Source organism: Littorina saxatilis, linkage group LG5, assembly GCF_037325665.1.
Source record: "Littorina saxatilis isolate snail1 linkage group LG5, US_GU_Lsax_2.0, whole genome shotgun sequence".
Classification (NCBI taxonomy): Eukaryota; Metazoa; Mollusca; class Gastropoda; order Littorinimorpha; family Littorinidae; genus Littorina; species Littorina saxatilis.
In genome coordinates, this window is record NC_090249.1 from 6,224,653 (window position 1) to 6,246,490 (window position 21,838).

The 21,838-nt window shown below is 39.7% G+C and overlaps 2 protein-coding genes across 2 annotated transcripts in view; one reads left to right on the forward strand and one right to left on the reverse strand.

The window, feature by feature from the left end:
* Nucleotides 1-7,415: 7,415 nt before the first annotated feature.
* On the reverse strand, nucleotides 7,416-18,569 carry LOC138966177 (squalene monooxygenase-like). The gene is made up of 8 exons (XM_070338308.1): nucleotides 18,119-18,569; nucleotides 17,470-17,692; nucleotides 15,133-15,310; nucleotides 14,259-14,355; nucleotides 13,582-13,867; nucleotides 12,669-13,004; nucleotides 10,381-10,468; nucleotides 7,416-9,544 (listed from the first exon to the last, which is right to left on the reverse strand). The coding sequence occupies exons 1-8, from the start codon at nucleotides 18,248-18,250 to the stop codon at nucleotides 9,352-9,354; spliced, it is 1,533 nt and encodes a 510-aa protein (XP_070194409.1). The 5' UTR covers nucleotides 18,251-18,569; the 3' UTR covers nucleotides 7,416-9,351.
* Nucleotides 18,570-18,783: 214 nt separating this feature from the next.
* LOC138966178 (uridine-cytidine kinase-like 1) overlaps nucleotides 18,784-21,838 on the forward strand; it is a 30,452-nt gene continuing 27,397 nt past the window's right edge. The window contains exon 1 of the mRNA XM_070338309.1: nucleotides 18,784-18,859. Within this exon, the coding sequence (XP_070194410.1) occupies nucleotides 18,810-18,859 (50 nt within the window). The 5' untranslated portion in view covers nucleotides 18,784-18,809. The remainder of the gene's footprint in view (nucleotides 18,860-21,838) is intronic.

Genomic DNA, 21,838 nt, shown 5'->3' on the forward strand with positions numbered 1-21,838 from the left:
GAATACCACACCACGCTTGAAAGCCGCTAAATGCTCAGTTTTGAAGTAAAAACACCGAGACAGCTAAGTTCCAAAGTGTTTCAGAGGACTGCCGAAGAGAACTAAGATGATTACATTTCGTCGCTTGAACTTATTCCAGCGAAAGTAAAAAAAATTCCGTGGAGGTAGATAGCCCGTGCATGTTTGTAAACATTCCCAGACGGCGGGGACCGGTTCTTGCCCTTGTGCACAACCTTCAAGAACTGTTTCGCTAGAAACTGCGAAACGTGCTTGGGTCACCGCGACTGAATTGAAAGAGAACAATTAGCACACTATGATGTCTCCCCGGGCCCTACCTTGACTGACGAAGTTTGCGGATGGGTTTCACTACAGTTACATATCACTGAACAAAAGACCGCAATATATATATATATATATATATATATATATATATATATATATATATATATATAGCCAGCTTTAGGGGGAAATAACAAGTCGCGTAAGGCGAAAATACAACATTTAGTCAAGTAGCTGTCGAACTCACAGAATGAAGCTGAACGCAATGCAACGCAGCAAGACCGTATACTCGTAGCATCGTCAGTCCACCGCTCATGGCAAAGGCAGTGAAATTGACAAGAAGAGCGGGGTAGTAGTTGCGCTGAGAAGGATAGCACGCTTTTCTGTACCTCTCTTCGTTTTAACTTTCTGAGCGTGTTTTCAATCCAAACATATCATATCTATATGTTTTTGGAATCAGGAACCGACAAGGAATAAGATGAAAGTGTTTTTAAATTGATTTCAAAAATTTAATTTTGATCATAATTTTTATATTTTTAATTTTCAGAGCTTGTTTTTAATCCAAATATAACATATTTATATGTTTTTGGAATCAGAAAATTATGGAGAATAAGATGAACGTAAATTTGGATCGTTTTATTAAAACAAATATTTTTTTTACAATTTTCAGAGTTTTAATGACCAAAGTCATTCATTAATTTTTAAGCCACCAAGCTGAAATGCAATACCGAAGTCCGGGCTTCGTCGGAGATTACTTGACCAAAATTTCAACCAATTTGGTTGAACAATGAGAGAGTGACAGTGCCGCCTCAACTTTCACGAAAAGCCGGATATGACGTCATCAAAGACATTTATCAAAAAAATGAAAAAAAACGTCTGAGGATATCATACCCAGGAACTTTCATGTCAAATTTCATAAAGATCGGTCCAGAAGTTTAGTCTGAATCGCTCTACACACACACAGACAGACACACACACACACACACATACACCACGACCCTCGTCTCGATTCCCATTTAGTCAAAACTTGACAAAATGTAAAAATCGAGCAAATGCTCATTCGACTCACCTTCACGGGCCATACGCAATATGAATTAGAGACAACGGTTGGTTCTTGTTTTTGTTTACGCCTCTTTAACCGATATGGCTAAGCGAGACCGTGAATTAGAGATAAAATATTTGCAATTCAGTCATATTCCATATAATGAATAGCGCTTATGCTGTCTGGTACGCAGAATAATGTATGTCTCGATAAACATGTGTAAAATCAATCAATCAATCAATATGAGGCTTATATCGCGCGTATTCCGTGGGTACAGTTCTAAGCGCAGGGATTTATTTTTTTATTTTATTTTTATTTTTTATGCAATTTATATCGCGCACATATTCAAGGCGCAGGGATTTATTTATGCCGTGTGAGATGGAATTTTTTTTTACACAATACATCACGCATTCACATTGGCCAGCAGATCGCAGCCATTTCGGCGCATATCCTACTTTTCACGGCATATTATTCCAAGTCACACGGGTATTTTGGTGGACATTTTTATCTATGCCTATACAATTTTTCCAGGAAATACCCTTTTGTCAATCGTGGGATCTTTAACGTGCACACCCCAATGTAGTGTACACGAAGGGACCTCGGTTTTTCGTCTCATCCGAAAGACTAAATGTCATATTTGGGTGAAAACTGCAAATAACGTTTAATACTCTGCATTTCAGTTGACAGTTTTGTCACCTGCCAAGACTCCTCTGCTTTCGATTGCATCATATTTTGGTTCATGTGTTTTTCTTGACAGTTGGGCGTGAATGCAAGTGTGAAAAGAAACTGGCTGTTGTTAAAATGTTTTTGAAGTTTACGAACAATATTTTTCAACAAAGCAAATTTAAACTAGTTTCAAAAGGCGCAGATGCGAAAAACGAAGAGAGAAAAACAGCACAAGATCGGAAAGGAGGGTGAGTGGAGGGATTGGCAAAGGTGGAAAGGGTCAGTTGACAAGGGAAGGAAGCAAGAGTTACAGTGGAACCTCCCTTTTAAGACCCCCCCCCCCCCCTCTGCCCCGATTTAAGAATTCCCCCATTCTAAGGCCTTACTTTTCTGATTTTCTCTTGATAACCTCTGTAAATTTACCCCCCCCCCCCCATTTTATGTTCCCTCCTTTTTAAGACGTGATTTTCTCATATTTTTGGATGTCTTAAAACAGGGGTGCAACTGTACTCAGTTGGGTTCAACTGTACTCAGTTGTGTTCAGTTCCTCACGCCAGTTCAATCTCTCCTCCCCTACCTCCCTTCTTCCTCCTTACCTCGCCCCCCCCCCTCTCCCCCCGGGCCTTGTCTCACACTCCTCCCACCCAAACCTTCTTGTGTGTTAGTTTGTGTCCAGGACAAACATTGGCGACGCAAAGACAGAGAGCTGACACGAACATTAGAAGAACAAATGGTGGCCTCTTGCCTGCACCGAGGCCACGCTACACAGAAGTGGGCGGTCAGAAAAAGCAAAGGAATGAAACTCAATCAGTCGTTGACCGCAAAGTTAAACGCTACAGGGTTAAACTAAGCGATACTGTTCAACGTTACATCACGTTTAAGAGTTTGTTAAGCGAAAGACAAATTAAAGGGAAAACGTTTGGTCGGATTTAAAGAGGTATTCGGAATTCCGAGTTCTGTTTTGCAAATGGAAACAGTTGGACTGGCTATTTTGAATTAACCAGTCGGGGCTTTTTTCTATCTCTTTTTGTATTTGTTTAAATGTTTAACTTTTTTTTTGGAGACATAAAAGTGCTTTTGTTTAATGAGACCATGCAAAGAGTTTTTAGGCAAGGAAGGGGAAGTGAAAAACTCCAGATTCTGTTTTGCAAATGGAAACAGATGGAGCGGTTTTTTTTTCTCTTAGTTTATAGAAGCCGCTTCTCGAATTTGAAGGTATAACAAAGGTGCTGTCATTTTAAACAGACCTTTTTTAAGCAAGAAACACATAAGGAAAAAATAGCGGCACATATTTAACAGGGAAGTTAGAAGCTCTAAGTTCTGTTATGCAAAACTGATGCAATTACTTGGGCAAGATGTCTTTTTTTGTCTTAAACATTAATAATTTTTCTTAGAATAAAAATAATTACTCTTCTTAAAAACTGAGACAATTAAATCAAAGAATTTGTTTAGCGACAGACAAGTTAAAAATAAACGGTTGGACAGATTTAAACAGGTACTCAGAAGTTCTGCAAGTGAAAATAATTGGACAATCGGAGACGTTTTTTAATTTTATTTTTTAGAGGAACACTGTTACCCAAACACGTTTATATGTTAAATGATCTAGCTAGTGGGCTGGTTATCTGGCTAGTGGGCTGGTTATCTGGCTAGTGGGCTGGTTATCTGGCTAGTGGGCTGGTTATCTGGCTAGTGGGCTGGTTATCTGGCTAGTGGGCTGGTTATCTGGCTAGTGGGCTGGTTATCTGGCTAGTGGGCTGGTTATCTGTAGGAATTAGTGTATGAAAAGAAACTTCAGATAATCGGTGACTTATAATTGGAGACAGGCGGGATAAAGCCTTTCCGAATTGAGGAACTGCGCGCATGTCGTATAATACATTTGTGCGCGCAACTTGCAAGTGTGAATTAAACACGAAGGAAGACCTTTAAAAATATTCCAGTTAATTTGAGTTCAGCAAATATCTTCATAGTTGGTGTGCATGAACTTCAGTGTGTACGCGATCATTGCTGAACTTTACCTGTCTGTAGGTCAAATGGTCCGACTTTTATCTTTTCTTCAAAATGTGTTCCAAATAACCCCTCCGGAATTGTCCGAACATTTTTCTGAATGGGGATTGGCCTGAACCTGGTTGTAATTGATTTCTTTGGGTCAACAAGGATCTTTGGTGTTTTTTGCATACTTGGACCATCAGATACATGGCAAAAGGTAACATTCTTGAAGGTTTAAATCGGGTGAGAGTTCATGGGTACTGCTCAATTTCGACCCTCCTGCTGTTGAGTCGTTTCCCGAATTTGGTGGAACTTTTTTTCTCTCGAAAGAACACAAAAATCAGACCAACTGATCTACGAATTCGAAACTTTGTGAATTGATCAAGCATAAGCGGAAGTTAATGTAAACCAAATATGAAGTAATTCACTTAACATGTCGTAGTAGTTATTAGCGTTTTTATGGGGTGGCCTGGCCTTTTTATGGGGTGGTCTGTATGGGGTGGCCTGTATTAAAACAACTGCTTTCGTTTACAACAAAACAAGAAGGGCAAAGCCCATACGACTCACATGCTTTACACATTTTTCCTACCAAAATACATGTGACCTTGACCCAAGGTCATCCAAGGTCATGCAACACAAAGCTGTTAATTCAAGACATAGGAAGTACAATGGTGCTTATTGGCTCTTTCTACCATGAGATATGGTCACTTTTAGTCAGTGGTTCACTACCTTATTTTGGTCACATTTCATAAGGGTCAAAGTGACCTTGACCTTGATCATATGTGACCAAATGTGTCTCATGATGAAAGCATAACATGTGCCACACATAATTTTTAAGTTTGAAACAGTTATCTTCCATAGTTCAGGGTCAAGGTCACTTCAAAATATGTATACAATCCAACTTTGAAGAGCTCCTGTGACCTTGACCTTGAAGCAAGGTAAACCAAACTGGTATCAAAAGATGGGGCTTATTTTGCCCTATATATCATATATAGGTGAGGTATTGAATCTCAAAAACTTCAGAGAAAATGGGAAAAATATGAAAAATAGCTGTTTTTTAGGCAACATTTATGGCCCCTGCGACCTTGACCTTGAAGCAAGGTCAAGATGCTATGTATGTTTTTTGGGGCCTTGTCATCATACACCATCTTGCCAAATTTGGTACTGATAGACTGAATAGTGTCCAAGAAATATCCAACGTTAAAGTTTTCCGGACGGACGTCCGGACGTCCGGACGGACGTCCGGACGGACGGACGGACGGACGACTCGGGTGAGTACATAGACTCACTTTTGCTTCGCATGTGAGTCAAAAAGGAGACAATTACTTCAAAGAGTTTATAACTGAGCAAGACAACAAAATTAAGGAAGGAATAGTTATAACTCCAAAGTATTGCAAATGGAAACTGTTGGACAATTTGTTTTCTTACTTCTTCTTCTTCGTTCATGGGCTGAAACTCCCACGTTCACTCATGTTTTAGCATGAGTGGATTTTTACGTGTATGACCGTTTTTACCCCGCCATGCAGACAGCATACGCCGATTTCGGGGGAGGCATGCTGGGTATTATCGTGTTTCTATAACCCACCGAACTCTGACATGGATTACAGGATCTTTTTCGTGCGCACCGTTGGTCTTGTGCTTGCGTGTACACACGAAGGGGGTTAAGTCACTAGCAGGTCTGCACATAAGTTGACCTGGGAGATCGGAAAAATCTCCACTCTTAACCCACCAGCGACCGGGATTCGAACTAACGCCCTCCCGATTAGGAGGCCGACATCTTACCACCAAGCCACTGCGCCCGTCTTTTGTTTTCTTAGACTATAGAATTAACCCGGTGGTTTTTTTAAGCCGCCATTAGTATAATGGGGCTTACTGGATTTGCTCTGTTTGTTTGTTTGTTTGTTTGAGGCGGGCGGGCATGCGGTCAGTCGGTCGGTGTTTGTCGGGTAAGACTTGTATCTCTCGGTCAATTAAGCTCAAATTTCGGGAAATTGTTAGGAATAGGGTTAGACAGGGTGTATGCAAAAAATTACATTCCTAACGGTAGTCAAACGGAAGATATTGGCTTTTAATGCTTTTACAAACCGAGCCAGGGGACGAAACCCACTGACAGATCCATAGGTTTGCGGGAATTCCCGCACCCAGAACTCCGAGTTACTTCCCTTCCGAGTCTGACTGTATACTTCTCCTTGGTGTGTGTGCCTTTCTTGTGAACCTCTGTAAATTCCCGTTATGTGTGTGTGTGTGTGTGTGTGTGTTGTTTTTGTGTGTGATATTCACCTTTTTTCTGACGGTTATTGGGAAGCATTATTAGTGGTAATGATTTAATGACACTAGCAATAAATCCGCTGAGTGCAGATTACACGCACACACACACCGTCGCATGCGCGCGCGCATTTGTGCATTGTGTAATACAACTGAGCACACGGTCAAAGTTATGCAGTACGTCACATGCCATACACTTTTTTTTCTCCCTCCATCTGTCTCTCTGTCTGTGTCTGTCTGTCTGTCTGTCTGTCTCTCTTCAGTAAAACCTAGCATTTGCATTGGTCGCGGATTAGAATACGGCCCGGGCTCTCCCTCTCTAATTGAATCACAGAGTGAACGATCTATGGTGTTTGAGATTTACATGAAGTCTCGATCAAAAATCCATGTCCACCCCGACCCCGTTAAGGTCAACACTTGTTTATTTAAGAATCCAACTCGAGTTGTTTTTATTCAAACAGGACAATTTTGAGGCTGGTTTTTTTTTTTCGTTTTTAAGTAATAAATCAAGGAACATCCAAGAGTTATCAATCAAAAAATTATATATATGATTTAAATTAAACAAAAAATAGTTGGACGAATTTACAGCGAAGCTAGAAGCGCCTATATTTAGTTCGGTTTTGCATTTAGTTTTCAATCACATTTTTTTTCCAACAAAAAAAGAAGTGCTGGGCAGCTGAGTTTTGAACCTCTTTCTTTCTTTCTTTATTTGGGGTTTAACGTTGTTTTCAACCACGAAGGTTATATCGCGACGGGAAAAGGGGGGAGATGGGATAGAGCCACTTGTTAATTGTTTCTTGTTCACAAAAGCAATAATCAAAAAATTGCTCCAGGGGCTAGCAACGTAGTACAATATATGACCTTACTGGGAGAATGCAAGTTTGCAGTACAAAGGACTTAACATTTCTTACATACTGCTTGACTAAAATCTTTACAAACATTGACTATACTCTATACAAGAAACACTTAACAAGGGTGAAAGGAGAAACAGAATCCGTTAGTCGCCTCTTACGACATGCTGGGGAGCATCGGGTAAATTCTTCCCCCTAACCCGCGGGGGGGGGGGGGGGGGGGGGGGTTGAACCTTAAACCTTCCACATGGAAGATGTCCTGACCAATAGGTAGATTATGTTGAGCACACGCACACACACACACACTACAGACAAAAGAAGTGGCATATCAATACATTTTTAATTTATACACAGAAACGCATCAACATCCAGAAAAGTTGGAATGCAAACCACATCTGTGAATCACAAATTCCAGACAAGTTATCGTTAATTACATGCCAATATCTAATGCATGCAATGTGACCATGGATATATCTATGAATGTGACCAAGTGTCAAAACGCCCTGTTTTATGATGCATGTCATGATAACTTTTGATTGCATTTCTTTACTTTCCCGGAGACTGACTGATGAGACCAACAGGAAATAGTCCCAACTAAAGACTTCCACATTGAGTGAAACAGACACCATCCATCTACAGACAGAGAGAGGATTGAATTGAACTATATTTTACAAGGATTAAAATTTAAGGCTATGCCTTTTCTTACAATCTGTCCTTGGGACGCACAGACACACAATGATACAATTAAAAATTTAAAAAAATTAAGAAAGAGAGAGAGAGAACTTTGAACTTTATTTATCTATCGAGGGTAACAGAATAAGCAAAGTATACATGCTTTTTTTCGTACGGCCCTCGCCCATTGAGGGTAACTCGATTAATAACAAGAAGAAATAGAAGTTAAGTTAATTACAATACAATTTATATAACTAACATGTCAAAAGATTAAAAAAGACATTTCAAAATGCATTATGAATATCAAGCAATGATGTAATATTATCACATAATTATTTACTTGTTTCCAAGAGAAACAGCATGTACATTTCTTTGAAGGAAGTTTCACTGAATTGCATTTTAATTAAATCAGGAATGGAGTTCCACAATAAGGCGCCAGAATAAGAAAGACTTGATTTGTAAAGGTCAATTCTAGGGGTTGGGGTAATTAATTTGTTTAGTTTTATTGAATTATTCAGTTTGAAATTTGAGGCAATGAATGTAGGTGCATCCCCTGACATAATTCTATGCATCATTGCACCTTTGTTATAGGTAAATCTTGATTTGATAGGAAGAATCTTTAATTTTTTATAATCAGAGAGAGAGAGAGAGAGAGAGAGAGAGAGAGAGAGAGAGAGAGAGAGAGAGAGAGAGTTAGTTTTCACACTACACTGTAGTACTAATCACAACAATCAAATACACACAGAATTAATTGTCATCATTCAAAAGCAGCTGATAATTATAATACTTCTACTTCTTTCATTGACTGAAACTCCCACGAGTGGATTTTTACGTGTGTGACCTTTTTTAAGGCAGCATACGCCAATTTCAGGGGATGCATGCTGGGTATTTTCGTGTTTCCATAACCCACCAAACTCTGACATAGCTTACAGGATCTTTTCCGTGCGCACTTGGTATTGTGCTTGCGTGTAAAAACAAAGGGGGATAAGGCACTAGCAGGTCTGCACATTAGTTGACCTGGGAGATCGGAGCAATCTCCACCCTAAACCCAACAGGTAGCCGCGGCCCAGGATTTGAACTCACGACCTTCCGATTAGGATGCCGATGTCTTATTCACTACGCTACTGCGCCCGTCATAAATGTAATACACTGTAATACTCAAACTCACAAAACACACAAGTTATAAAATGCTTTCACAGTAAGAATATTTCAAAACAGAAAGGTAATACTGTACATGTATACATTTTAAGTAACAATATTTAACATTACATTCCCTGACTGTTTCAAACACCAGTGACCACTCACACACACACACACACAGATAAACACGCACACACTCACAAAATACATTAATTTTTTTTTTTTTTTTAAAGAACACAAAAGGAAAAAGCCTTACAACCTAAAAGAGTTTGCTTTTTGTGTATTTTCTCTCAACTATTTTTTTTAATTGCTTTTTTTAAATCCGATTTTTTGTGTTCTTCACAGTTTATTATTTACAATTGGAGGATTTTGCCCTTGGTGTCAATCTTGAAGGAAAGAGCTTGAACTCCCATCCATCCATCACTACAGCCACTGGAAACATTTCATCCATCAGAAAAGCAGTGACTTGACTTCGGTCCAAATAAGGGGCACAATCACTGTCAATGCAGAGTAGAAGATCATGACGGAACGGTATATGGCACGGTGAAATCCCCAGATGTGTTCACTTTTCACAACAGAGTACACGGCGTACAGGGCAACGGCAAAGAAGTGGCCCAGAAGAATGTGAGGTTTGGGGGAAAGGCTGAAACAAAAACGACAGACGAATTTATCACAGAATGTTTTACCATATCGAAATCTATCATGCTACGAAGTTTCACTGCATCCAGGACCTTGCAAAAGGTGTGAAATCAGAGCTCAAAGCTGTCCACAAAGAGGACTCTCGGAAGACCTTCTTCTTTTTCTTCTTCTTCTGCGTTCGTGGGCTGAAACTCCCACGTACACTCGTGTTTTTTGCACGAGTGGAATTTTACGTGTATGACCGTTTTTTACCCCGCCATTTAGGCAGCCATACGCCGTTTTCGGAGGAAGCATGCTGGGTATTTTCATGTTTCTATAACCCACCAAACTCTGACATGGATCACAGGATCTTTTTCGTGCGCACCTGGTCTTGTGCTTGCGTGTACACACGGGGGGTGTTCGGACACCGAGGAGAGTCTGCACACAAAGTTGACTCTGAGAAATAAATCTGTCGCCGAACGTGGGGACGAACTCACGCCGACAGCGGCCAACTGGATACAAATCCAGCGCGCTACCGACTGAGCTACATCCCCGCCCCTCTCGGAAGACCATTCCTGAAGGCTCAGGCGACAATGCATCTAAGGAGGAGAGTGCTATTCGACTAATGGTACACATAGTATCATTGTCCTGTCGCGTTTTTTTTCTTTCTTTTTTTTCTTGTCAAAAAGTCTGTTACCTATAACTTGTATAAGACATTAAAAAAAGAAAGAAAAAAAAGAGGAGAGTAGTTCTAAGGGATGCTGTAGTCGCCGCGAAAATCACATTTGACCATTTTCTCTGTATCATACCTCAAAATATAAAATATAAAAATAATCTCTAAAACCCAAAAATCTAACTTACACAGAAAGAAGACCAACAGGACCAGAGACACACTCCCCACCAAGCTGGAAATACTGGAAACACGCTCGCTTCAGGGTCTGTAGATGTTCTGAAATTCAAATAAAAAAACCTCTTATTACATAGGAATGACGAATGAAAGTCAATGAAACGTTTGCAGTGGAACCAGCCTTTTGAGACATCCAAAAACCTGAGAAAATCAGGGCTTAACAATGAGGGAGCCTTAAAATGGGGGTAAATTTACAGAGGTTATCAATCAATCAATCAATATGAGGCTTATATCGCGTGTATTCCGTGGGTACAGTTCTAAGCGCAGGGATTTATTTTTTAATGTTTTTAATTTTTATTTTATGCAATTTATATCGCGCACATATTCAAGGCGCAAGGATTTATTTGTGCCGTGTGAGATGGAATTTTTGTTACACAATACATCACGCATTCACATCGGCCAGCAGATCGCAGCCATTTCGGCGCATATCCTACTTTTCACGGCTATTATTCCAAGTCACACGGGTATTTTGGTGGACATTTTTTATCTATGCCTATAAAATGTTGCCAGGAAAGACCCTTTTGTCAATCGTGGGATCTTTAACGTGCACACCCCAATGTAGTGTACACGAAGGGACCTCGGTTTTTCGTCTCATCCGAAAGACTAGCACTTGAACCCACCACCTAGGTTAGGAAAGGGGGGAGAAAATTGCTAACGCCCTGACCCAGGGTCGAACCCGCAACCTCTCGCTTCCGAGCGCAAGTGCGTTACGACTCGGCCACCCAGTCCACCTCCAGGTTATGAACAGAAATTGTGAGAAAACAGTCTTAAAGGTGTTGGCGGAGGAACCATACTTTTTACATTTAGTCAAGTTTTGACTAAATGTTTTAACATAGAGGGGGGAATCGAAATGTGTGTGTGTTTGTGTGTGTGTGTGTGTGTGTGTGTGTGTGTGTGTGTGTGTGTGTGTGTGTGTGTGTGTGTGTGTGTGTGTGTGTGTGTGTGTGTGTGTGTGTGTGTAGAGTGATTCAGAGTAAACTACTGGACCGATCTTTATGACATTTTTCATGAGAGTTCCTGGATATGATATCCCCAGACATTTTTTTCATTTTTTTGATAAATGTCTTTGATGACGTCATATCCGGCATTTTGTAAAAGTTGAGGCGGCACTGTCACACCCTCATTTTTCAATCAAATTGATTGAAATTTTGGCCAAACAATCTTCGACGAAGGCCGGACTTTGGTATTGCATTTCAGCTTGGAGGCTTAAAAATTATTTGATGACTTTGGTCATTAAAAATCTGAAAATTGTAATTAATATTATGTTTTTATAAAACGATCCAAAATTACGTTTATTGTATTCTTCATCATTTTCTGATTCCAAAAACATATAAATATGTTATATTCGGATTAAAAACAAGCTCTGAAAATTAAAAATATACAAATTATGATTAAAATTAAATTTCCAAAATCGATTTAAAAACAATTTCATCTTACATGTATTCCTTGTCCGTTCCTGATTCCCAAAACATATAGATATATGTTTGGATTAAAAACACGTTCAGAGAGTTAAAAAGAATAGAGATATAGAAAAGCGTGCTATCCTCCTCAGCGCAACCGCGCTTTTGGGGATTGTTAATTTAACTGCCTTTGCCACGAGCGGTGGACAGACGATGCTTCGAGTGTACGGTCTTGCGGAAAAAATGCATTGCGTTCAGTTTCATTTTGTAAGTTCGACAGCTTGACTAAATGTTGTTATTTCGCCTTACGCGACTTGTTATTTGTTATGTAAGACCAAGAAAGTTTGAGTTGCACACCGCAGTTATCTTCTGGACTGTACTATAGTCCTGAACACAGTCCAACAATCGCTGATTTTTCAAAGTGACTTTTTTCTCCTTTGAAACTAACTGGCTAACTTCAAACAAGCTGAATTGCCAGATGGCTCATTTTAAAACAATCTCCCCAGCCAAGTGGCTTCAAAACAATCTGAAATGCCCAGTGGCTGATTTTAAAACAATATGAACTGCCATGAATTAAAAAAAAAAACACCTTTCCCTGCAGGACATTGTTAGTTTAATCCTGTACAAAAAAACTTCGAACAATCTTTTTCCAAAGCTATGAATACCACAAAATGATCATCACTTTTTCATGACTCAGACCATAGTTTTCTAGACTGCTTAATGGAGTGCTTATCAGACTGCTGGAATTCTGACTTCAGGTCTATCTACATGCTGTTCAGTGATGCAATGCCTTCAACAATACAAAAAGATAAAGATCTCTTGATCTACAACAGCCAACTTACCATTATTAGCAGCAAACAGCTCATACAAGGCCTGGGCAAGAATGTTGACCACAAAGGAGTGGGTGTTCTTGCGACGTAAGTGGAACACACGCAGCGCTCCCAGCACCTGCTCGTAATCGTTCAGTTCTGAGATTGGCCTGAGCAGCTCGCGCCACAGGGCGACGTCGTTCAACGCCACGCTCATCCCTCCGCCGGTAAGAGGGTGGCGCATGTTGAAGGCGTCGCCGAGGACCAGGACGCCCGGCCGCTCCACGGGACTGGGGGGCAAGAAGCTGTTCGGCATGCTGCGCACCCTGCCGTTCTCCACACTGTCTTGGAAAGGATCCTTCAAGTGCTCTGGGACAAAAGAGACATACGGGTTCTTGTTACTTGGCTGTATTCTGCTGTCTTGGAAAGGATCCTGCAAGTGCTCTGGGACAAAAGAGACATTCAGATTCTTGTTACTTTGCTGAATTACGCTCTCTCCTATCGACCAATTTGAAAGGATTATCTTTGTAAACAAACAAATAAACAATGACGTCATGAACTACACAGTCCGTATGTTGTGGGTCGTGGACGACCCATATGGAATTAAAGAAGGCATTTTACTGTGTTTATCCCTATTTGCATGGCGTGGGCCGTGTACGACCCATTCTCTGCAACGAGGCAGTAAAGAGTTATCCCGGTTCGGATGGCGTGGGTTGTGTACGACCCATACTTTTTACGTTGAATGCTTCTTTAGAAAGTATGGGTCGTACACAACCCACATCATCGGGACTGTGTATTTCTTTCTTTCTTTATTTGGTGTTTAACGTCGTTTTCAACCACGAAGGTTATATCGCGACGATCGAGACTGTGTAGCCCAAAGAGTGATCCGGTGAAGGTTAAAAGGGGATTCCACTGTACGACACACTGTCTCTGAGAAACAACCTACCAGGAAGCTGGGGCAGGACATGCTCTATGAGATGACCCTTGAGGTCCTTGGGCATGTTGCCTCTCACGTCCACCAACACTCTGGTGTCTTTGGAAGAGATCTGGTACACCAGCACAGGGCTTGGAGACGCTAGGACGAGTTCCGCATGGTTGGCTTTCACCTGGGGGCAGTTCTGCATCAGTGTTCCGACGAAGTGTGAGGTGACCTTCACAGGTTCTTTGACCAGCTCCTTGCGGAATTTGGAGAAGCACCCATCTACCACTATGGTCAAAGGTGCATAAACCTCCTGAAACAGAAGTGTGTTAGAAGTAAATTTGTGATGTGTAGCACAGAATACATCTGTCTATAAAGACAAATCACCCCCCCCCCTACTAAAAAACAACAACAACAATGCAACAAACGAACAGAAAACCAATCGGATCATAAATTTCCATTTACAACTTCTGGCATTGTACCCATGTTGTTATGCGTCCTTTGCAGTCAATATTTTTAAACACTTTTCAAAGCTTCTAAGACAGACTGATCCCTGTATTTATCATAGTTAGCTGAAGTAGAGACAGTAGTTGCTTTTTTTTTCTTCAAATGATAAAATGTTCACCACCTGCCCCTCAGCCAGACTATGCACACTAACAGTTCAAGGGGGGGACAATCTGATGTGACATTCACCCTAGCCTTACCTTGTGTTCATTGGAGTTCTTTAACCTGCACTGTACTCCGATTACGACACCGTTGTCCTCTATTAGTCGACTCGCTGTTGCTTCTATGTAATGGACGCTGTAATCATAAGGAATTAACATCTGGATGAGAATTGAACAATAGAAAAGAGACAACAAACAACATACAGAAACAAACAAGCAAGGATAAGATCTTCAAATACTTCTCCATCTATTTATTCCCACCTGCAAGATATATTAAAGGTATTTACGGGTTTGTCTGCACATGTATGTATCATACACTATGTATGTGCTCACATGCTTGTGTACGTGCATACATGTGTATGTGTGCATATGAGTGTGTGTGTGTATGTATACATGTGTGTGTTTGTTTCTGTGTGTACATTCGTGCCTGTGTGAATGCACTGTGATGTCATCCCCTCTCTTGGGTGTGTCACATCTGTGATTTTTCTCCCTCGTGCGCTTTGTTTGTGTACACATGTGTTAGTGAGAGAAAGAGAGAGATATGGGGGAGAGAGAGATCGAGAGAGAAAGAGGGGGATTGTGTGTGTTTATGTGTGCTCACATGGTTGTATGTGCAAGCACGTGTGTGCACGCATGCCTGTGTGCTTGTGTGTGCATACGCACTTGCATGTACCTGCACAAGTGTGTGCAGGCAATTATTTATGCCTGTGTGCTTGTCCAGTCAGGTCTGAACGTGTGTCTTCATTCAGGTCTGCATTTTAAAATGTGACACTTTGTACAATTCACAGGATAGACGGCACATGTCCAAAAGGCAAAACTTCATAAAGACAAGAGAAAACAAACAGCACAAATAAATTAACAAACATGAATGTGCTCTGAATGTCAAAGCCACGAAAAAAGACAAAAAACTTACTTGTTTTCCTGTTTGGCAGCCTGCCTGAGGGCCATGATGAACTTGCCGTGATGGAATGCTCGCCCCACTTTTTGCTCGGCATCTTTCTCTGGGTAAGGGATGTGGACTCGGCTACTGGACTCCAAGTCATGGATGACGTAGCCTTTTACAGTGTGGGCGTCAAACCCTTCCACACAATCTGAAGATAAAGTAGGAGTTTTTGAATGAGTGATATCTGTGAACGAACCAATGAACGAACAAATATTATTTTACAAGGATAAAGGTTTAGAATGACAGAGGAGTGAGTGTGAGAGAGAGAATTGAATTGAATTGAATTGAATTGAAATTTATTTTACGAGGGTGACAGAATAAGCAATTTATACATGCTTTTTTTCATCCGGCCCTCGCCCATTGAGGGGTAACAAACAAGAAGAAATAAAAGATAAGTTTAACTATAGTACAAATGACATATTTACATAATTAACATGTTAAGCAACCAATAAGACATTTTAAGATGCATTGTGATTCTTTAGCAATGCTTGAAAATTATATATAACAGAGAAATATGTGTTTGTATGAAGAAAAAAAAGAGAAAGAGAGAGAGAGAGAGAGAGAGAGAGAGAGAGAGAGAGAGAGAGAGAGAGAGAGAGAGAGAGAGAGAGAGAGAGAGAGAACGAACAAATGAACAAAGGAACGAACAAATGAACAATCTGTTTTACTCAAAGATGGAGATATTAGCCTTATCTTACAGTCATTTCGTTGCTAAAATGAGGATGTATAAACGATACAATCAAGCTACAAGCATTCACAAACAAAGGTAATAGTAGAGAAAGAGATAGAGAGAGAGAGAAAGAGAGAGAGAGCGGACCATAAACGCAAACACATGCTCAATAGACGCAAACTTTAATAAATTCACAAATTAGCCGTCTTTCTGAATTCAGTGTCAAATTCATGGGTGGAAAAACATCAAGTTGTTCAACTCTTTCTTCATTTCTACAGTGTTCCAGTGATGACAGGAGTTATGCAATCTAACTTACACCTACGCAATACTAATCAAACGCTGGTCCATCTTTCTTACACCAGGTCATGGAATCTGTTTATCAGCAAAGAGATAACAAGTGTTGATAAAGGTCACTCCTCCCCCATTTACAACTGGAAACAAGTCGCGTAAGGCAAAAATACAACATTTAGTCAAGCTGTCGAACTCACAGAATGAAACTGAACGCAATGCAATTTTTCAGCAAAACCGTATACTCGTAGCATCGTAAGTCCACCGCCCGTGGCAAAGGCAGTGAAATTGACAAGAAGAGCGGGGTAGTAGTTGCGCTGAGAAGGATAGCACGCTTTTCTGTACCTCTCTTCGTTTTAACTTTCTGAGCGTGTTTTTAATCCAAACATATCATATCTATATGTTTTTGGAATCAGGAACCGACAAGGAATAAGATGAAAGTTTTGTTTTTAAATTGATTTCGAAAATTTAATTTTGATCATAATTTTTTTATTTTTAATTTTCAGAGCTTGTTTTTAATCCAAATATAACATATTTATATGTTTTTGGAATCAGGAAATGATGAAGAATAAAATGAACGTAAATTTGGATCGTTTTATAATTTTTTTTTTTAACAATTTTCAGATTTTTAATGACCAAAGTCATTAATTAATTTTTAAGCCACCAAGCTGAAATGCAATACCGAAGTCCGGCCTTTGTCGAAGATTGCTTGGCCAAAACTTCAATCAATTTGATTAAAAAATGAGGGTGTGACAGTGCCGCCTCAACTTTGACAAAAAGCCGGATATGACGTCATCAAAGACATTTATCGAAAAAAAGAAAAAAACGTCCGGGGATATCATTCCCAGGAACTCTCATGTAAAATTTCATAAAGATCGGTCCAGTAGTTTAGTCTGAATCGCTCTACACACACACACGCACAGACAGACAGACACACACACACACACACACACATACACCACGACCCTCGTCTCGATTCCCCCTCTATGTTAAAACATTTAGTCAAAACTTGACTAAATGTAAAAAGCCAGAAAACAGACTGCACAAAGTCAAACAGTCAGGAGAAAAAGCTTATGAAAAAAAGGTAACTCCACATACATAAAACAGGAGACAAGTAAACAAGGAAGCAAGACAGTAAGGAAATAAGGACAAGAAAAGGCATGTAAAATATATAGAAACAAAAAAAGAAGAGCAACAAAAAAACATCAACAGGAACCGCTAGTTCTTATGCCACTGAGCGACAAATTTTTTACAACATGTTATAGTAGAGCTAATACATTTAAGAAAAATAATTAAAAGGCTTGAAAAAAAGAAACAATTCAGAGCAGAAAGAGACAACAAAATGAGACCTTTTAGACCAAGCCTTTCGAGGACTTCCAATCCACCGGGTTGAAGCAGCTCTCCCACAATCCTGTCTGGTTCTTTCAGATCTCGCTCGATGACTGTCACCCGTCTGCCGTCACGAGCCAAGACTGTCGCCATGGCCGATCCTGCCACTCCGGAACCAATGATGATGATCTCTGGATCATTGCCGGTAAACTGTTTTCTTGGGGCTTCAACTTTGCAAGGAGTCTGTAAGAAAAAACACGAGTCCACACTAAATCTTGTTTTAAATCAATTAATAATTTAATTGTTTCATGAAAATTACAAGACAGGCCAATTAATTATTAGTCGTTAGAGAAAAAAGTGAAGAACCGAAAATCTAAAGCTTCCTGGTGCACCATATGTTCCTTGAAAAGAACTTTCTGAAACTTTAGTGTGTCTGACCATTTTCTGTGGGACTGTGAAGTCGTGTGTCTGTGTTTAGCATATGTGTTTGAGTATATATTATGTATGTGTGTGCTTCAGAAATGAAATGAAATTTAAAGGATCAAAGTTGCGTTGGCTTGAAATAATGGAAGCAAGAACATCTCAGATACAATAGTAAGGGAGGACTGGTACACAATCACGACAACATACGAACCTGTCTTAAACATACATAAACAATATTGCACCCACCTTCCTTCTTCTGAGGAAAAGAAAGATGAACAAACAGCAGACGACGCAAACAAAAAGTGTTGTAAAAATTGCTAGCAGTGATGGCAGTTGACTCCATATTTCTCCACCAATGCGAATTATTTGGCTTTGCATTTTTTTTTTTTGGTTAGTTATATCTCCAAGTTACTGAACATGTGAAGATCGCACGCTTGGTTTGATGCTTGGTTTGTCAGAGCTTGGTTTCTTTTCAGTCCGCTGGTATGAAACCGAAATCCGTGCGTTCAAAACGCTTAATTTCAATAATTCACTGATGCACATGCCAGATCGGAACCATCATACTTGAAATATATTTTCACTTTTTTAAGTCACCCCTGCTGTGCAATCAGCACTGTTGATTTGATTATAGTGGCATTTTTGCATAAGCACCGAGGTCTAATCTCGACGAAACAGCATCACCTCACATTCAACATGATTCGTCTGCTGATTGAAATTATCCAATCAGAAGCAAGAGATACTTTAAGCTCCTTCAGCTTTTCATTTCATGAACTTAAAAGTTTCATAACTTTTTCACTGAAAATATTATAGGTTATCATATTTACTGTAAAAAAATTAAAGAAAGCAAAAGTTGCCGTTATTTAGGTTAGTCTATTTTTAGAATCTCCATTTTAACTTCACTGCGGTGTTCCTGCCACAAGGATCAATCCAAAAAACAATGACAGACATTGTTTTCAAATTTAGCACAAACAGCTCGGCTTCTGACAGGTAGGTAACTTTTTCTTCTAAGCACATTCGACAGGAAATTAGTTTGTTACGGTACCTACCTTAAAACGACGATTTGTCATTCATGGGATCGCGGGAAAACAGTTTGTTGTGATGCTAACTGTTGCGCCACATGTGAATCATGCTGTCTGCTTCCGACGAGGGGCCAAAATGCATGCGTGTTGATGTGGGTTTAGTTGTGCGTGGCACACGACTCACTAATGACTTAGGCCCAGCTTTCATTGATGTAAATGTGTCGAGTTAAGTGCTAGGTGTTATTGTGCAGTCAAAAATGATAATGACACTCGGAAAGCAGGGCGTGACCATACTGGAGCAGACAGAGTGCTCGGAACAAAGTTGAAAGACTGAAGAGTTCAAGAGATCCCTCCCCCTCTTCAGAGTACTGTGCCACTTCTGGTTTGCAGCTGCCTTGCTAATTGAACATCATAATTGTCACATTTTGTAGAGTGGAATTGTTATACCAATGACTTACTTGCATTTCAAAGTGTGGTGCAAAGTTTCAAATGAGAATAAAAATATGCCAGGTGCTTGCAGTTGCATGTAAACAAATGATAAATATATATTGACATTTGTATGTGATGAGTGTTCTCTTAATAGCCATAATAGATAAAGACTGGTAAAATGTCAAGACAAAATTGTGAAGAAATTATGAAGTTAAGAAAATGTATATGACTAAGTGCCAAAAGGTGCGCACGAAAAGCGGACAAAGGGGCTAAAAAATAAAAGTTGACAAACAAGACTGATATTGTGATTTTTGTTAAGACAACAGATGTTGGAACCCAATTATAAAAAGAAAAGACAAATGCACTCAAATTATTTCACAAATAACGGGAATTTTGTTCGTTATATTATTCAACATGGCACTGAGACGTAGCATTCAGGTTATCTCGCACGTTTCTGAAGCTAGGGCTTTGAAACTTGGCACACTACCAAAGTATGGTGACCCCCAGATATGGTACAGATCACATTAAACCACATTGAATTTCAAGGTCACAGCTAGGTTAAATTTCCTTTCCAAACTGGACAATTGTCGTTGTACGTCTTACATGTTTTAAAGCTAGATCAGTTAGACTTTACATACTTTACATACTTTCAGAATTTTGATGAAATCTTAACAAAAGTGACCACCTGGTTAATCTTTCTAAGAATGTCAAGGTCACAGTGGGGTCACATCTGGTTCAAAATTTGGAAGTGTCAATTTATTCAGCGCGTTTATAGCACAAACTTTGAGAATACAGACATTTTTAGTGTATGATGACCTCTACACGCGATTACAGATTAGGTTGAAAAGGTCAAGGTCACAGCAGGGTTGCGTTGAGGTCAAACATAAAGATTTGTCATTGAGGATTTCTCGCATGTTTTTGAAGCTAGGGCTTTGAAACTTGGCACACTTCCAAGGTTTAATGACCCCCTTGTGTGGCGCAGGTCGCATCAAACCTCATCAAATTCAAAGGTCACAGTAAGGTGTAAAGTTGCTTTCCAAATTGGAAAATGTTCGTTGTCTTACATGTTTTAAAGCTAGAAACATTACACTTTAGCCAACTTTACATACTTTTAGAATGTTGATGCCATTTAAAAAGAAAGTGACCTGGTTAATCTTTGTCAATTTCAAGGTCATAGCGGGGTCAGGTTTGGTTCAAAATTTGGAATATTTTCATTTCGTCAATGCGTTTATAGCACGAGCTGTGAAAATACACACATTTCTAGAGTATGCTGTCCTTTACACTGTCTAGTCTTTATGAAGTCTTTATGAAAACGCCAAGCATCAAGGTCACAGCAAGGTCTTGTTGATGTCAAAAATATAAATGTGTCATTTCACAAACGTCAACCAGACTTTGGTCACGTCAGAAGGGGCATCCAATCCTAGAAATTGTTAAAGTGTAAACTGTAGTTTAAAAAATGTTCAAAACATTGATAATTTTCCATTTTAAGATCCCAAATTGACCCTGTTGTGACCCTGAAATTTGTCTTTGGTCAACCAGATTTGGGTCATGTTTGAAAGAGCTCAAGCTCTAGATCTACAAAGATGCACATGTGTTTAAGTTCTAGCCTCAGAAATATAAATACGAGCTAGTGACTATAACGTAGCCACGTTTTGAAGCTTAAAAGGAATTAACTTTCTGGCCTGCACTCGACCCCAATAGCTGTGACTTTGTAATTTGAGTATTATCACCCATACTGTAGTCACGTGTAAAGGTCATCGATGAAGTTTCAACTCTCTAGCTTACAATAAGTTTGGTAATTTCATAACTTCGCATTATTTGTGCCTCAACTTGACCCCGCTGTGACCTTGAAATTTGACGAGAAACATTTGAAGAATCATTAAGCAAAGGCGTTGTGCGAAGTGCCAAGGCTATTGCTTTAAAGGCAATGCAGAAAATCATTTGTTATCCTTGTTAAGCCATACGCGACCGAGTTGTGACCTTGAAATTTGACAAGGGTCAAGTATACTTCTACCATGCCTGAAGGCTGGCTTTTTAGCACCCAACTGGTGTGAATTTTCAAAGTTCTAGATGTACAAATGGTCAGTAAATTGATAATTTTCCATTTTGATGATCCCAACTCGACCCTGTTGCGACCTTGAAATTTTACAAGACTCAACTTAAGCTTTAATTTCCATCTCGGAGAATTATCAAGCAAATGTGTTATACCAAGTTCAATTTCTCCAGCTTCAAAAGCAATGCCACCCATACGCAACCCAGCTGTAATCTTGAATTGTACAAGGGTCAACCAGACTTCCAACATGTCAGAAGGCTATTTAGCCCCGAATATGCGTGAAGATTCAAAGTTCTAGCTTCACAAGTGTCTGAGAAAAAAAATGCCGTTTTATACAGTCAGGAGAACCAGTCGTGACCTTGAATTTTGTTGAGGATCGACTTGATCTTCTCCATGTCGAAGGATAATTGATCGATTGCGTTGTATGAAGTTTCAAGGTTCTAACTTTAGAAATAAAACAGAAAT

What these genes read in the sequence shown, in the direction of transcription:
- LOC138966177 (XM_070338308.1), bottom strand. Translation starts at nt 18,250, where the DNA reads ATGCAAAGCCAAATAATTCGCATTGGTGGAGAAATATGGAGTCAACTG. An exon ending in GCTGCCAAACAGGAAAACAA is followed by an intron (nt 14,356 to 15,132) that starts GTAAGTTTTTTG and finishes TTATGATTACAG; the next exon opens with CGTCCATTACATAGAAGCAA. An exon ending in GCTGTTTGCTGCTAATAATG is followed by an intron (nt 10,469 to 12,668) that starts GTAAGTTGGCTG and finishes TTTGAATTTCAG; the next exon opens with AACATCTACAGACCCTGAAG.